Below are 17,755 nucleotides of genomic sequence, written 5' to 3'. Positions count from 1 at the left end.
GAAGTGAGCTGGCCTGCACCCTTGGAAAGAAGCAGCACAGGAGCTCTTGCTGCCTGAGGCATGGTGATAGTGACCTGACCAAGCCTATAAAGAAGGGACCTGTGACTCTCTGAAGGCAGAGACTTTATTTGTGTTTTAGCTATTTACTTTACCCTGTAGGAAAAGAGGGACAGGTAGGAAGTATCTAGGGAGTCGGCCGCATAGCACTCTAAAGAGTAGGACATAGCTGGCTACCATTGGGCCCTGGATCAGAGCCCAGTGGAGAGGGTAGACCCAGGCTTCCCCTACCAACCCCTAAAGTGGGACAACTATGGAAGTCTGTCCCTTGGCAGAGAACCTAATTGGGGGAAGACCGTGATTCCCTCACTGAATTCTGAAGACTTCCCCATTATTAGACCCTTGATACATAACCCAAAAGGAGTGAACTGAAAGTGTGACCTGACTGGAGAGCTGAGTCACTAAAAGGACAGCCTGCTGCAGGGTGGAGCTGTAGTAAGAAAGGGGTCTTCCTTTTGGGCCTCCAACTTGCCACACCCCTGCACAGTCACTAGGCAGCACTGGTGGCGAGTGTTCCCCTTCCTAGAGAGAAGGGATTTGAACAGGAGTCTCTGAGCTCTCAGGAGAGAGCTCTAACCACTGAGATATTCTGATTTGGGCTTTTCTCAATCTCCTCTATTGATGCTGTTCTATTGTGTATAAACAATGCAATAGCTATTGGAGCAGGGGGACTTCACCCTCAGTCTCCCACCTCCCAGATGGATGTGCTAAACCACTGGACTTCACTCTCTGGTCCAATGACTCTGTATTTATCCAAAGCGCCTCAGCTTCAACAGGACAGATGGAGGGAGCCCCACATTAGAATATCCTATAGCTCAGGAATTAGAACACTCTTCTAAGAGGGGTGGGAGATCCCTGTTCAAATCCTCTCCCTCAGACAGATGGGGGAATTGAAAGAGGATCTCCCACATGAGTTCTATAACCACTGGTATAAAAAGCATAAGGTGGGTGGCACCACCACATCATGCCATCTCCCTCCATTTGTATGGAGTAAGACTGGCCCCTCACTCATTCCTTCAAGAAATGGTTTCATAGATTCTAAGGCCAAAAGGGACCACTCATCCAGTCTGACCTCCTATATAACACAGACACAGAACTTCCCCAAAATAATTCCAAAGCATAGCTTTTAGGAAAAACATCCTATCTTGATTTAAAAATTGTCCAACATGGAGAATCCATCACAACCCTTGGCGGCACTCTGAGGCCACCAAAAAATTTGTCCGGAGAACCCCTGATCTAGCCTACCAAATTGACTCTGGTCGCTACTACACCGATAGAAGACTGAGCTCACGAATGCCAAGTAGTATATAATAACCTGCCTCTAATGGATGCTAAATCCACTTCTGACCACAGTGGAAGGTGAGGAGAGAGTTTAACCCTCTAATTTCTACTCATGCTCGTAAAGGGACTCTGAACATTTCAGATCTTTAATACTCACAGGTTTGAGGAGCAATGGCTTCATTCGGGTGTGTTGCATTTCTGAAACCTTTCGATGAAGCAGATCAAATTTCTTATCCAACTTCTGAATGGCATCATACATGGCCTGGCAATAAATGTGAAAGTTAATGGAATTTTTCTACTTTTAGAGGAAAAGTAAATAAAAAGCACTACATTTAAATTTGACAAAAGCAAGGAAGTCTCATTAAGGTTGAAGTTCCTTCCTTAACTTATGTCTAAACTTTGCAACAGTTCAGTGGATAATAAATACACTTTGTAAAGTGAATTATAGGCTGATTTACTTATGCACCCCAAGGAAAGATAACCACAGGCTAATTTCAAGCTTGAAAAAGCATGCTTCTTTTGGAAGATCTAATTTCAGGGAAAGACTTACTCTTGCTGTTTTAACATCCTGCTGCACATGACCGGAATTGAACGGTTATTCTTCCTACTGAACCCAATATACAGCTGATTTTTATCTAATATAATGGTGCATTTTATTTCACATTGAAGAGATATCAAGCAAACTCAGAAGTAGACTAGTGGCACAAGAAGAATTATTATGTGTTATCTGAAGTGTCATACTACCTTTAAATCACAGGCTTAACACTACTTTACGGGTAGTTAGATTATAAATAGAATTATCTATTTCCAAATACGTGGCTGAGATACTGATAAATAGCTCATGAGGTATTGATTTCTACATCACTGATGGGAAATATACCTTGGAAGAATCTGTATTCCAAAGTAAGATAACAAGTGTAAGTGCTCTAGAGAGCAACAGTTTCAGCTCCAAGACTCAAAATGATTATAATGCTGAAATCAATTGCATACCCGTTGATTACACTCAAGGGAAAAAAAAAACAGAATTTGAAAAATACTTAATTGGTTGAAAGTACACAGAACATTTTGGCTGATTTTCAGTCTTTTTTCAAGCTCAGAAATTTGAGTCTCCCACAGATTTAAAAATTGACTTTGCCTTACTTCGAGAATCAGATATGAAGGTTTTAAAGTAACAGTACTGTAAAGATCCCAACACTTCATAGATAGAAGAGCCAGGTAAATCAAATTGGAGTTCAAAGGCCAACAGCTGTCTATATATACAACTTAAGGAAAATCACACACCTGAACAATTTTGTCTACTATTATTACAAGTAACACAGAAAGTTACTGAACTAAATGAGTAGAGAGGAAACACGTTGTGTTTTCAGAGTGTATGGTCAGAATCACGGTTTCCAAAGCACAGTCAGTTTCTGCTGCTTTTTGTGTGGTTCTATCACATAACAATTCAGGAAAGAAAGAAATTTTTAAAAAAGAATAGAAAATGTGGCTATAAAACCAAATTTGAAAAATAAAATTAACTAGATTTCAAGTTGATGGTATTGCTCTAGTAACAATAGCCCTGCATAAATTGAGACTCCAAAGCACCATGAAATGCCTTACATAATAAGGTGCAATAAAAGCTTAAACTGCTGTGTATTAAAAGCAATGTACAAAGACCTAATCATGCAGCCCTGATGCAAGCAGTAAGGCATACATGACATTAATTAACATTTAGCTGTAAATCACTCCAGAAGGAGATGCTCCCTAAAGGACAGAGGACCAACCCATTACTTTCAGGAGTAGCCCTACTATAACTGGTCACCTGTATGAGTAAGATATTCATTTAGTTTTATCTTCACTGGTGCAGTTATTCGGTTTGCCAGTTACTTCTTCAGATAACATAAGCAATAAATTCTCCTAATTCAGCCTGAACAAAAAGATTCTGAATAAGGTAATATTCTAAAAGCCAACATCAGATGCCTTCAAAGTCTATATGCCAAACATTTCCCATTACCTTGCAATTCCTTGAAGTAAATCAATGGACTCTGTATTACATATGTTGTATTAATACTGACCTTTGGAGACACTCAGGTTAATTACATTGTAAAAGGCTCAGTGGCTGCATATAAAAACGTCAATCAAAAATAACCAAAATGCATTTGCAGTTAAGTCAAGTGAAGTTTATAGAAATGAACAACTGGGTGCAATAGAGTTGCAAATTGCTGTTATAGTGGCACATATACAGGGATAGAAACATGACATAATTTTGCCTTGGTTTTTTTGCAGAGGTTTATAAACTATTTTGAAGATAAAAATGTGGTACCTGACAATAGCTGAGGACTTCCATAAGAGTTTTCTGCTGATCTCCTGCGTAGGACGCTTCAGACACAACACTTCCCTGTTTCGTTTCAAAATAAAAAAGCTAAGCTAAAACTTAAAATCATAATGCTTTGCAGCCAGCAACATGTACAGAGAAACACCAAGCTTTAGGATCTCATATCATGTTAAAAAAAACAAAGAATACTGTTTTTGTAATGAACCCCCAAAGCAACAGTTATTACCAACAAAAAAGCAATAAAAAAAATAAAAAGACTTACACATTCATAATCTGGTTCATATTCATAAATAACACTTCCACCATCTTCATATTCTGTTTCCCTGGATCTTATCTAGAAAAAATATTTAGAAACATGTAAAATTAGGAATAATCACAGAATACAAGGCATAAAACAGTCTAGATGAGGGATTCTCAATCTTTTCTTTCTGAGGCCCCCCCCCAATATGCTATAAAAACTCCACGACCCAGCTATGCCACAGCTATATGCTTTTCTGCATATAAAAATCTGGGCCAGTGTTAGAGGGTAGCAAGAAGGAAATAGTCCAGTGCCCCATGCCACAGGGGGCCCTGTAAAGCTAAATTGCTCAGGATTCAGCTTCTGCACCGGGTCAGAGTGGGTGGGGCTTGGAGCCCCAAGCTTCAGCACCATGCAGTGGGGCTTCGGCTTTCTGCCCTGGGCCCGAGCAAGTGTAATGCTGGCCCTGCTTGGCAGATCCCCCTGAAACCTGCTCGCGGCCCCCCAGGGGCTCCCAGACACCTGCTTGAGAACCACTGGATGACCTAGATGACCTATATATTTTTCTGGAAACCAAGGCACTAGCTTAATATATTAGGGATAGCAACTAACGAGGAGGATGGTTTCAAACACCGCAGATTAATATATATTTGTTCTAGTATTAGTCACATCGTAACTGTGACATAAGTTTTCAAGTCAGTTTTCCTTTATAGGGATTACAAATAGTTTAAAATAAAATATATATACATATCCATGTACATTTTATTGACACTTGAGTTTATTAATAAGTAAAGAAACAAAATCCACATTATTTTTCACATCTTGTAAGGTTTACTTGCTGCATGTCTCTCAGTGAGGACAAAGCTACTCAATTTCACTTTTGTTTGTAGTCAGTTACCAGTCAATATCACTTTCAATTACTCATGTACTAAAACAATGGAGAAGTGTTTAGGCTGCAGGGAATGGTTATTTAAAAAAGTCACTGCAATATAAAAACAAAACAAAACAAAAAAACCTGCAATCTTTCCACTGACTGTTTCACAAAATTTTTTTTTTTTTTTTACCACAACCAAGGCCTGGCCACTATGTAAACAGATTTAATTTATATCAGATTTTAAATAGATTTAGCTAGAACCAGTGCAAAACCATGTTAGATGTTCTTATTTTGGTACATCTTAAAACTGTTCTTATATCAATTTAAATAGTTCTGATCAATTTAGTGAATTATTTGTATTTTGGTAAGCCCTAGAAACCAGGGCCCCATTGTGCTAGACACTGTACAAAAATCTGTCAGGTTGAATAACAATTTAAGAATGTCTGCAAAGCCTTTTGTAATGGTTTAAATGAGTCAATTTAAAAGTCATACATTTGTTCAAATCAGTGCAACTTTGCTTGCAGACAAGTCCTTATATGTTGGGGTAAACCTGATCTGACACTGGGTGTCCTTGTACTCCTGAAACATTAATGTTCTTTGGCATGGCTCTTGGAGCAGTTACTATTGCTATGCAAGGATGTAGCTGGAGAGTTAAAGGGTGGCCTTTCCCATAGGAATGAAGGGCTCCATTAATGTTTTCAGAACAGAATGCTACTTACAATAGCTAGGAGCAGGCTCTAGGTTATGTGATGCTAAAGTGGATGTAAAAAGTTAAAAATAAAGATCTTTTGTTTAGCACAAGCTCTTCTTTCATTAATGTGAAGAACAAAACAGCCAAGGCCTGGTCTCTTCTTCAGGAAAGACCATTTTAAGTAAAATGGCAGACACAACAAAACATGCAGGTAACAAAAGAGCCCATGGAAGTGCCTCTTCAGAAGCTAGGAGAAAGAGGTATGGTACATTGTTATTAAAAACCTGTGGCTGGCCCATACCAACTGACTTGGGCTCTAGGACTCTTTGAGGTGGAAGGATCCCAGGGCTTAGGCTGTAGCCTAAGCCTGAACATCTACCCTGCAATTAAACAGCCCTGCAGCCCGAGCCCTTTGAGCCCCAGTCAGCTGGCACAGGCCAGCTGCCAGTTTTTAATTGCAGTGTACACATGCCCATAGTGTCCCTTGTTACATGAAAATTTCCTGTAGACAGGAAGCAACAGTGCCACCCTGTGGAGAAAGACTTAAAAAATTAAAATAAAGATGCTCATTTTACTTGTAAGCTGTGAGAAACCCTTCTTGCCCAGCATAAACTATTTTGCATTTGATTTTTTTTTTAATTACACCAAATTTCTGTCACACTACTCAAATGAAAAATGATATAATGTGTAATACTGGCAGAGTTCAAATATAATCTGGTGCCCTGTTTTAGTACTGACAAGACCACTTTGTTGATATTTAAAATGTAATTTTTTTTTTATGTTCTTCAGCTGGCCATTAAAGCATAGCTCCATGCTATGAGCCAAGTTCTGCCCACAGACATGCATCAATGTGTGAGATGCATGGTCTATTTTTGGACATAGTTTGCCCAATAATTTGACCATCGGTAACAGGTAAGGAAGGATGATTGGTATCACTCCATCTCGAAACCTGTGGGAAAGGAAGGAAGTGTCCCTAATGTATCCTGCTTTGTAGAAAAATATGAGCTTGCATGTCAAAGGTTTGCTTGCAGTACCAACCCTTAGAGCGTCAGCTTTTCAGGAAAGGAGCTGTCTCTTCCTCTGTGCATGTACAATGCCTAGCAATATGGCAACCAACCCTTATAAAAGCTTCTTGACACTACTGTAATACAAACAATAATAATCCACAAAAGGGGGAAGCATATAAGACAATTCTCTCACATGAGAACTGGAATTGCTAATAGCAGTGCAATTTGCCTGAAAAAAGCAGAGCAAGTCATAGAATCATAGAATATCAGGGTTGGAAGGGACCCCAGAAGGTCATCTAGTCCAACCCCCTGCTCAAAGCAGGACCAAGTCCCAGTTAAATCATCCTAGCCAGGGCTTTGTCAAGCCTGACCTTAAAAACCTCTAAGGAAGGAGATTCTACCACCTCCCTAGGTAACGCATTCCAGTGTTTCACCACCCTCTTAGTGAAAAAGTTTTTCCTAATATCCAATCTAAACCTCCCCCATTGCAACTTGAGACCATTACTCCTCGTTCTGTCATCTGCTACCATTGAGAACAGTCTAGAGCCATCCTCTTTGAAACCCCCTTTCAGGTAGTTGAAAGCAGCTATCAAATCCCCCCTCATTCTTCTCTTCTGCAGACTAAACAATCCCAGCTCCCTCAGCCTCTCCTCATAAGTCATGTGCTCTAGACCCCTAATCATTTTTGTTGCCCTTCGTTGTACTCTTTCCAATTTATCCACATCCTTCCTGTAGTGTGGGGCCCAAAACTGGACACAGTACTCCAGATGAGGCCTCACCAGTGTCGAATAGAGGGGAACGATCACGTCCCTCGATCTGCTCGCTATGCCCCTACTTATACATCCCAAAATGCCATTGGCCTTCTTGGCAACAAGGGCACACTGCTGACTCATATCCAGCTTCTCGTCCACTGTCACCCCTAGGTCCTTTTCCGCAGAACTGCTGCCGAGCCATTCGGTCCCTAGTCTGTAGCGGTGCATTGGATTCTTCCATCCTAAGTGCAGGACCCTGCACTTATCCTTATTGAACCTCATTAGATTTCTTTTGGCCCAATCTTCCAATTTGTCTAGGTCCTTCTGTATCCTATCCCTCCCCTCCAGCGTATCTACCACTCCTCCCAGTTTAGTATCATCCGCAAATTTGCTGAGAGTGCAATCCACACCATCCTCCAGATCATTTATGAAGATATTGAACAAAACGGGCCCCAGGACCGACCCCTGGGGCACTCCACTTGACACCGGCTGCCAACTAGACATGGAGCCATTGATCACTACCCGTTGAGCCCGACAATCTAGCCAGCTTTCTACCCACCTTATAGTGCATTCATCCAGCCCATACTTCCTTAACTTGCTGACAAGAATGCTGTGGGAGACCGTGTCAAAAGCTTTGCTAAAGTCAAGAAACAATACATCCACTGCTTTCCCTTCATCCACAGAACCAGTAATCTCATCATAAAAGGCGATTAGATTAGTCAGGCATGACCTTCCCTTGGTGAATCCATGCTGACTGTTCCTGATCACTTTCCTCTCCTCTAAGTGCTTCAGGATTGATTCTTTGAGGACCTGCTCCATGATTTTTCCAGGGACTGAGGTGAGGCTGACCGGCCTGTAGTTCCCAGGATCCTCCTTCTTCCCTTTTTTAAAGATGGGCACTACATTAGCCTTTTTCCAGTCATCCGGGACTTCCCCCGTTCGCCACGAGTTTTCAAAGATAATGGCCAAGGGCTCTGCAATCACAGCCGCCAATTCCCTCAGCACTCTCGGATGCAATTCGTCCGGCCCCATGGACTTGTGCACGTCCAGCTTTTCTAAATAGTCCCTAACCACCTCTATCTCTACAGAGGGCTGGCCATCTCTTCCCCATTTTGTGATGCCCAGCACAGCAGTCTGGGAGCTGACCTTGTTAGTGAAAACAGAGGCAAAAAAAGCATTGAGTACATTAGCTTTTTCCACATCCTCTGTCACTAGCTTGCCTCCCTCATTCAGTAAGGGGCCCACACTTTCCTTGGCTTTCTTCTTGTTGCCAACATACCTGAAGAAACCCTTCTTGTTACTCTTGACATCTCTTGCTAGCTGCAGCTCCAGGTGCGATTTGGCCCTCCTGATATCTTTCCTACATGCCCGAGCAATATTTTTATACTCTTCCCTGGTCATATGTCCAACCTTCCACTTCTTGTAAGCTTCTTTTTTATGTTTAAGATCCGCTAGGATTTCACCATTAAGCCAAGCTGGTCGCCTGCCATATTTACTATTCTTTCGACTCATCGGGATGGTTTGTCCCTGTAACCTCAACAGGGATTCCTTGAAATACAGCCAGCTCTCCTGGACTCCCTTCCCTTTCATGTTAGTCCCCCAGGGGATCCTGGCCATCTGTTCCCTGAGGGAGTCAAAGTCTGCTTTCCTGAAGTCCAGGGTCCGTATCCTGCTGCTTACCTTTCTTCCCTGCGTCAGGATCCTGAACTCAACCAACTCATGGTCACTGCCTCCCAGATTCCCATCCACTTTTGCTTCCCCCACTAATTCTACCCGGTTTGTGAGCAGCAGATCAAGAAAAGCGCTCCCCCTAGTTGGCTCCCCTAGCACTTGCACCAGGAAATTGTCCCCTACGCTTTCCAAAAACTTCCTGGATTGTCTATGCACCGCTGTATTGCTCTCCCAGCAGATATCAGGAAAATTAAAGTCACCCATGAGAATCAGGGCATGCGATCTAGTAGCTTCCGTGAGTTGCCGGAAGAAAGCCTCATCCACCTCATCCCCCTGGTCCGGTGGTCTATAGCAGACTCCCACCATGACATCACTCTTGTTGCACACACTTCTAAACTTAATCCAGAGACACTCAGGTTTTTCCACAGTTTCGTACCGGAGCTCTGAGCAGTCATACTGCTCCCTTACATACAAGTGTTTGTTTATATACACATACCATGCTATTTCTCACCAGAGAGGGGGTAAGTCGTCGTCTTTTATGCAAAAAAACATACTCCATTTCTTCTGGGTTCTGACCATCTCTCTGCACACTTGTAGAATGGCTCATCTGTGACACCACTGGCTCACTCAGTACTGACAAATCTTCCCCTCCTATAAAAGCCAAAGTTAAAAGAAAGCATGTTAGAAAACTTCTCCCACTGAATTGACATGAATTGTTTCAGGGAAATTCTATGGCTTGTATTATACAGGAGGTCAGACTAGATGATCACAATGGTCCCTATTGGCCATGGAATCTATGAATTTGACATCTGTCATGAAAAGCAAGAACAATAGCTTATTTTTAAAACTTCAGCATCCTGGCCATTTAAGTTTAATTACTATCTAACTATGTATCAAGCACTAAATTATTTGCTCATTTTATCCTCTAATTTATTTATTAAACTTTATTCCTTCCAATTCCTCCTCAAAATTCATTTCATTTGCCATACTTTCCATTGTTGACTTTCACTCCTGAGTTACCCACGCCTCTTCTTGCCTTATCTCATTCTTCATTTAAAATGCTCCCCACAACAAAAATCTATGAATCAGAATTTAAAAGCATTGTTCACAATGCGATACAGAACTCACCATTATTTGTATTTTCTTTACCCTCATCTCTCCCTTCCCTAAGTATTCCCTCCGTTTATCACCTTCAATTTTTAAGTGTGTTTATCTCTGTGAAGAGCCGTGTGAAGAAAAAGATCTGGTCCTAATCCCTGCCCCCAAAAAGTTGATGATCTAGAGCAAACTAACTGATGTTGTCTGATAAACATTTAACAGCAAAACTGTACATCTGCAAACAAATGCTTGACATAGGCCAACTTCTATTTTAATACTTTTGTAACTTTTACATGATTAAATTAAGTTTGCCTGCAATTGACAGGAAAAAAAAAGTTACTACTTCTTGAACAAGAATCATATGTCAGATTTTATCCTAAACTTTATAACTAAGTTAGAGGGCCAGATCTTCAGCCCATCTCAAGTCTCCTTTGAACTGGCACAAAGGGAATTAAAAATAGGGACAGGAAAGAAAGGGCTAATAGGTGATGTGATCCTGGCTGGCAGCGTTGCTCCTTGAGAGCTGCTATCTGCCAGTGCAAGTCCCCTTGTTATCTTGTGCTTCCTCATAGTTTTTTTTTTTTTTTAAATATATTTCACCTACTAGCTCTCATCTTATACTTATCAGAGGGGGAGCCATGTTAGTCTGTATCCACAAGAACAATGAGGAGTCCAGTGGCACCTTAAAGACTAACAGATTTATTTGGGCATAAGCTTTCGTGGGTAAAAAAATCCCACTTCTTCAGATGCATGGAGTGAAAATTACAGATACAGGCATAAATATACTGGCACCTGAAGAGAAGGCAGTTACCTTACAAGTGGAGAACAGTGTTGACCAATACTTAGGCTGTAAGCTACTTGGGACAAGGACTCTTTTTTAGTTATGCATTTGTACAGGGCCTAGGGGAATGGGGCGGCTCTGATCTCCCATTGCGATTCCTAGCTTCTATTGATTTACAAACAAATAATTATTAATATACATGAGGCTCTTTCAACTTGCAACATGACTGGGGGTGAAATGGAGAAAAGAGTGTAAAGTCACCTATGTCCACACCTCCAAGATGCACCATATGCTGCTTGAGGCCACTTGGGGATCTAGCCCATAAAGTCCAGAAACACAGTTTAAACTAGTATGGATGGCTTGCAACACAAACAATGCAAAAGACTGCTTGTCTCTCTCTCTCTCTCACACCCCCCCACCCCCACCCATCCACCCACCACCCTCTCCTGCTCTGCACTGACTCAGCAAATCATAGGCCTAACCAATTTCACCTCTCAGGCAGTGGGAATGTCTCTCACCTCTTCATTCTGACCTTACTACTTCCGCTCTAGCAACCTAAGGTCCCACAAATCATAAGAAATTCCTGTATGATGGAAGTTCTGTCATGTCTCTAACTACATCAAAAACATGACACTACAATTACATACAAATTCTATGCTAAGGTTGCAAAGTCAAGCACTGAGAAGGTATGACATGCCAGATTAAGACTGTTCATAAAGATGGAATTTTTGGAAACTCTGCAGCAACCCTTTAGCAAATTCTATTTAGCATCTACAAATGGCAATTTCCAATGGCTTGGAACTCTGGCAAATCTTCGTGGATTTTCATAGGGAAAGCGAAAGGCACATCTCAGCCTCCAAGCCTATTCTCCTGCCAAAATTTCCAGTTCCTGCCTCAAACTCTGAAAGTAGAAGAACGCTTTAAACAAAAAGCTCTTAAAAGGAACAGCTGGAGGCAAAAACATTAGCAGAATTACTTATTTCTGCCTAATTTTATTATTTGTATTACTGTAGCACCGAGGAGCCAGTCTGGACCAGGACCCAATTGTGCTAGGTGCTGTAAAAAAAGATGATCTCTGCCACAAAGATCTTACAATCTAAGTATAAGACATGAGGTGACAGACAGATACAGACAAACTGATGGGGGAGTACAAGGAAACAATGAAACAATATTGGTTAGCATGACAGGCAGTGGTCTCAGCATGCCAGTGGCCTAACCATTGCCAATCTTTTTGCAGGCATTACGGCAAAAAGAGTTTTAAGAAGGGATTTGATGGAGAACAATGAAGTGGCTTTGCAGATGTTTATAGGGAGCTGCTCCCAAGAATGAGGAGCAGCATGGAAGAAAGAAGAAAAATACTTGTTGAAAAATAACAAGTGGACAATAGACACTGGCAGCATTGGCCAATCTGAGGCAGAAGTCAACATCTTGATAGTGAATGAAAGATGATAGGTAGAGACAGGATAGGACATGAATGGCTTTGTTGGTGCAAACAGGGCCTAGCGCAATGGGGCAGCCCTGATCTCCCTTTGCGATCCCTAGCTTCTATTGACCTACAAGAACAGTTTATGCTTGATGCAATAAAGAAAGGGGAGCCAATGCAGGGATAAGAAGATAGGAGTGATATGGTCAAAGTGATGAACTAGGAGAATTCTCTTTGTAGCAGCAGTCTGAATGGATACCAGAGGGGCAAAACTGCATTTGTCAAAGCCAGAGAGAAGGACATTGCAGTAATTGACAAGTGAGATGATGAGAGTTTTAGCGGTGTGAAGGGATAGCAAAGGTCATATTTTAAAGATGTTATGCAGAAAAAAAAACCCCAATATCTATAGACATAGCCTGGATGCGAGGACTTACAGAAAGGTCCAAGATGAAGATAATAGCTAGGTTATGGGCCTGAATGACAGGCAGGACTGTGGTGTTATCCACAATGATCAAGAAAGGATGGGATGGGGAAGTGTGGGGGGGGGGGGGAAGAAAGATTAAGAACTCTCGTTTAGCCATGTTGAACTTGAGCTGATACCTAGATATCCTCAAAGAGGTTCAGAGACAGACAGACGGACACTTCAGTTTGGACAGAAGACAGGTCTGGAGTGGAGAGGCAGATCTGAGAGTTGTCAGGGTGGAGATGGTAGTTGAATTTGTGGATGAGATTACTCAGAGATAAGGCATAGTGCAAGAAGAGAAGGGGACCAAGAACACAGCCCCATGGACTCCCAGAAAATAACTTCATTCTTGAAAATGGCCGAACCACTTTTGCTGAAACTTTATTAAAAGTATATCAGCTTAATGCAGAGAACAAACACGGACAATATCAGTCCAAATGGTTAAGTCTGGAAAGTTATTTTGATGCTGACAGACCAGGTGCCAGCTCATGTCAAAAGCCCAGGGCCTCAGTGAACACTGTCAAACCCATAGCTGGAAACCAGTCCGACTTAAATAGACAGACCAGAAATAGACATTGGTGTTATAAGAAAGTGTTAAGACTTTATGGAATGCTTGTAGGATGCTACATGTATTAATCCTATTTATACTATCTGTATCTCATGGTATAAAGTTATATTGAGTGTTTGCGTTGTAAACCTCTGTAATTGTGTAACTCACCAAACAGGAAAAGCAGCATTAATGAAGGTAAAGTGCTCGTCCTGCAAACAAGATGGCCCAGTGAAGGCAAATGAGACATTGTGTAGCATCAAAGGACGCAGACCTTTTTGACTGCATTCCTCACTCCCTCCAGGAAGGGAGGGCATGTGCATGAACTCATCCCATCAGCTTGGATTCTGGAGTGAAGGGGATAAAAATGCCTGACAAGGAGAAACTGGGTCTCTTTATGCAGTCTGGACTCTAAGAGGCAAAGATTCCTAAACACAAGGAGGAGATCCCCATGCTGCTTAGCTTAGGTCACCCCTAGAGGATGTATAGAGCTGCTTATTATAGAAGCTTATATTACCTTTTTAACTCTAAGACTGTAATTCATTTGTGTGTATGCTTCCTGTTTTAACTTTGTAAATAACTTTATTGCTTTTCTTACTTAATAAATCTTTGGTTAGTGTATTAAAGGATTGGCTACAGGCATTGTCTTTGGTTTGAGATCTGAGTACGATTGACCTAAGGTGACTGGTCCTTTGGGACTGTAGTAACCTGAATATTGCTGTGATTTTTGGTGTAAAGTGACCATCTATCATATAGTCCAGCTTGCCTGGATGGCAAGATATACTAGAATGCCCAAGGGGACTGTCTGTGACTTGATGTTAAGACTGTTACAGTACTTTAGGAGTTCACACTTTTTGCTAGGTTGGTAAAATATAATTATAGAAAATACAACCAGTTTGGGGATTCTGCCCTTCTTTTTGACAGTCTGCCCTGAGGCTGGCACTCAGCTGTGAGCCGCTCAGACAACATGACAGTTAACAGCTGAAAACAGGGGCTTTTAATGGTAAGCGCTGGACACCCTCAAGTGGAATAGCTGCCAACTCTTACTTACTATGACAGCAGTCTTTAAAAATTCCTTACTTGCCTGCTATTTAAAAATAACACCACCAACCCACTATCTGGGGGGGAGGGAGGGGATGCTCACAAAATCATCATCCTGCTCCCTCTGCTGATTCTGAAATAATAGTTAAATTATCCTCAGAGACTTGGGCTGACATCCATCTGTGGTTGCTGGTTCACAAACAGATGACCTGGCATGTTTGTTCTGCTGTATTAGAAAACAAAAACAAACAAAATACCCCTCACTATAGCTGGGGAGAGATGAGGAAAAGAAGGGAGAGGGAATATCAATGTGTTTTCAAGTGGAAATCTACAAAAACGAAGAGTAAACTTTATTGTCAAGCAGAAAACAATAGAAAACAGTGTCAGTGTTATGAAACATGGGAGATGGCTTGGATCCACTGAAGAGACATCCTGACAATAATCACTGTAAATAGTTGCTTGTGTTTAGGACTCTTTTATCCAATGCTTGTTTTGTCCATTTCCCAGGCATGGATGGTAATTCTGCTTTTTTAAAAATGTTTTGCTGAACACACTCAACAAAATTAACTGCCTAAACACACACACTACCTTCATGGCATCTTATATCCAACAGTAAGCAAGCAAAGTTTCTCAAAACTACAACCCAATTCTCCCCCAGCTAGAGTTCAAAACATTAAAGGGTACCTACAGTTGGCAACACCCCAACGTAAATGACAAATTTACTAGAACAATACATAAAAGAATTTTCATTGAATCCCAATTAATTTAACTAAATGCCACACCTACTGGGCAGCCAGATTTCTCTGGTCTTGTTTTTTCCCCTCCAAATTACATATTAATCTTCGTACAACAGATTCTATTTTAAATAATGAATTCCTATGTATATGTGAGAAAAACAATTCTTAAATCTTATTATTGAGATCACCACTAACAGGGAACATCCTTAAGGGGAAACAGATTCTAAAGTTACTTGTTTTAAACTATACTATCAAAACTATTAGCTATTAATAAGTAGCTTTTTAAAGGTTTTAGAGTCACAGACAGAACAGAAAAAGTAATGGGGAATATAGTGTTAAAGATGCAATGTCTGAGCACTCTGCCAGAAGGATGGGCCATGGGCATTAACTGTCAGAAGAAATTATGTGTATTTACCATATGCAAGTTGAGTCATATAGTGATCATCACTGTTTACTTGAGCATTTTGTTCCACTGACACGCAGCCTTGTGTGGACAGTCCATTTTCTGCATCTTCTATTTCAGAATTTTGAATGATCACAGCTTCAACATCATCCTCAACTCTCACAGAAACATAATCTAAAAGCATGTAAGAAAGAAAAAAGTCTGGACACCATTCTGTATACCATTCTAATGGCAGTAGCACATTTACCACACCTAGTATTACCCACTTATTTGAACTGTACAATAGCTTAGCTGGAATTAAACTGAAATTTGAGTGTTTAAGATTTAAGTCATCTTTCGAGACATGCATTGTGATTCTAAGTGATATTAACAAGGGAGAAGGTTACAAAGCACGTTGGGTGAGATTTTAAAAAGCACTTGGCATTGGCCTAACTGTTTCTACAGACTACGAACTGTTAGGCCCATGAGCATTTGTGAAAATCTCACCCTTTATGTTTAAATACTCAATGGCACTGAAATTGGAGAACCAATGAGAAAACATAATTACCAGGAGCTATCAAAGTACATCAGTTCACGATTCCATACTTAGTTGTTATATTATGGTAGCATTTGAGCCCAAACAGGAATGAGGTCCCAATACGAGAGACGCTGCAAATATACAGAAAGACAAAGGTCCTGTCCCAAAATGCTTACAGTCTAACTGTAACATGCCAAATGTTGACACAACCACAGTAAATGCTTTGGGTTCAAAATGTTTGCCCTGCAGTTAAGTCCAGCATTTCCTTTATTTTGAGAAAATACTTTTTTAAAAAAAGTACATGCAATATAACGATGTTAAAGGAACAGTAAGACTATAAGGTCAAGCACTGAAAAGTTAGGAAGAGTCAGAATTCAGGCTCTCTGTGCAACTTAGCCTCCTCCTCCAGATGTATTATGATACTATCTTTAGCTGCATGCTATTTTTCCAGAGGACCCTACCTAATTCAGTGCATAACATGGACTGTGCTCAGGGTATGAATCTGCAACCTTTCCTCTTTGCTCCTATCCGATCCCCACACTCAGTTTTTTGATCAGACCAAAAATGGGATATAGAGCCTTTTCCCACCAGATCTTTAAAAAGCTTTTCAGTAACACAGTTTGAGCCCATTTACTCAGGCAAGACCAGATCATATCATAGCAGTGTTTGGGCACTATCACATTATGACACATTGACTCAGCACGTTAAAGGTGCTTTCAGAGAGGTACTTAAGCACATGGGTAATATCACAAGAATCAATGGGATTACAGCTATGCTTAAACTTAGGCACTTGCTTAAGAGGCTGGCTGAACCGAGGCATCATATATATAAATAAATAAATAGAATGTGTGTTTTGATGAATATATATATATATATATAAAAACAAACGGGTGGCCAAACTGTGGTTCCCAAGCCACATGTGGCTCTTTAACAGTTAAAGTGCAGCTCTCAAAGCCCCCTCCACACACCCCCATTCTCCATCTACCAGACTTGGGACCTCTGCCTTGCAGTGGGGTGATGAGATAGGGACTTCTACACAGAGGAAAGGAGGGTCTCAGGGCTTCAAACCCACAGGGTGCACCTGCTGGGGCTTGGGGCTTCAGCAGGAGCAGGGCTGAAACCCCGAGCCCTGGCAGGCATCTCCAGAGGTGCTGAAGCTCTGACTACTGGCAAGTGTACCCCGGCTCTCAAAGTTCTGAATATTGTCATATGCAGCTCGGCAGGTCAGTAAGTTTGGCCACCCCTGATGTATAAAATAATGAACTGTCTGCATCTTAGACAGGTAAGTCTGATCTAACTGATATAGCCTTTATTTTAAAACTTGTATAATTCCAAAACAAACAAGAAGTTGCTATCTTGCTTGTCTGTTGATGCCAACAAAATAATTATTCCTCAGCAGAGAGATGCATAAGAGAGGCTGGAAACTTTCACAACTGTTTTAAGAAATATTTTATTTATCTGAATTTTGTGTTAAAAACAGTTTCATATGAAACTATATCTTTCCCAATAAATTGACTTATTTAAACAAACAACTGTGGAAGTTTGCAGACATCTGCAGATCAGCCCTTCCTCAGAACCATTCAGCTATGAGGAACCTAAAACAATGACAAGTATTTCCAGAAAAAGGAAGCATATTTTGAATATTCAATATAGTCTGCCACTATAATCTCAAAAAGAAAAGAAGTACTTGTGGCACCTTAGAGACTAACAAATTTATTTGAGCATAAGCTTTCGTGAGCTAGAGCTCCCTTCATCGGATGCATTCGGAGGAAAATATAGTGGGGAGATTTATATACACACACAGAGAACATGAAACAATGGGTTTTATCATACACACTGTAAGGAGAGTGATCACTTAAG

The 17,755-nt window shown here is 41.0% G+C and overlaps 1 protein-coding gene across 19 annotated transcripts in view; it reads right to left on the bottom strand.

Moving 5' to 3' along the window:
- BEND2 (BEN domain containing 2) overlaps positions 1-17,755 on the bottom strand; it is a 38,772-nt gene that overhangs the window by 15,861 nt on the left and 5,156 nt on the right. For 12 of the 19 annotated variants that reach the window (XR_005289446.2, XR_006277666.1, XR_006277667.1 and 9 more), the window contains exons 2-6: positions 15,391-15,552; positions 9,382-9,536; positions 3,915-3,986; positions 3,641-3,715; positions 1,496-1,600 (exon numbers count right to left, since the gene is read on the bottom strand). Coding sequence is in view for 10 of the 19 variants with exons in the window: in XM_038376420.2 (XP_038232348.1) it covers positions 1,496-1,600; positions 3,641-3,715; positions 3,915-3,986; positions 9,382-9,536; positions 15,391-15,552 (569 nt within the window). In the remaining 9 variants the exon portion in view is untranslated. The remainder of the gene's footprint in view (positions 1-1,495; positions 1,601-3,640; positions 3,716-3,914; positions 3,987-9,381; positions 9,537-15,390; positions 15,553-17,755) is intronic. The other 7 variants (XR_006277673.1, XM_043504407.1, XM_038376454.2 and 4 more) reach the window with 3 other exon arrangements.

The sequence above is a fragment of the Dermochelys coriacea genome, chromosome 1 (genome assembly GCF_009764565.3).
Source record: "Dermochelys coriacea isolate rDerCor1 chromosome 1, rDerCor1.pri.v4, whole genome shotgun sequence".
Classification (NCBI taxonomy): domain Eukaryota; kingdom Metazoa; phylum Chordata; order Testudines; family Dermochelyidae; genus Dermochelys; species Dermochelys coriacea.
Note: the sequence above shows the minus strand (reverse complement) of the source record. Positions and strands in the feature narration are given on the sequence as shown.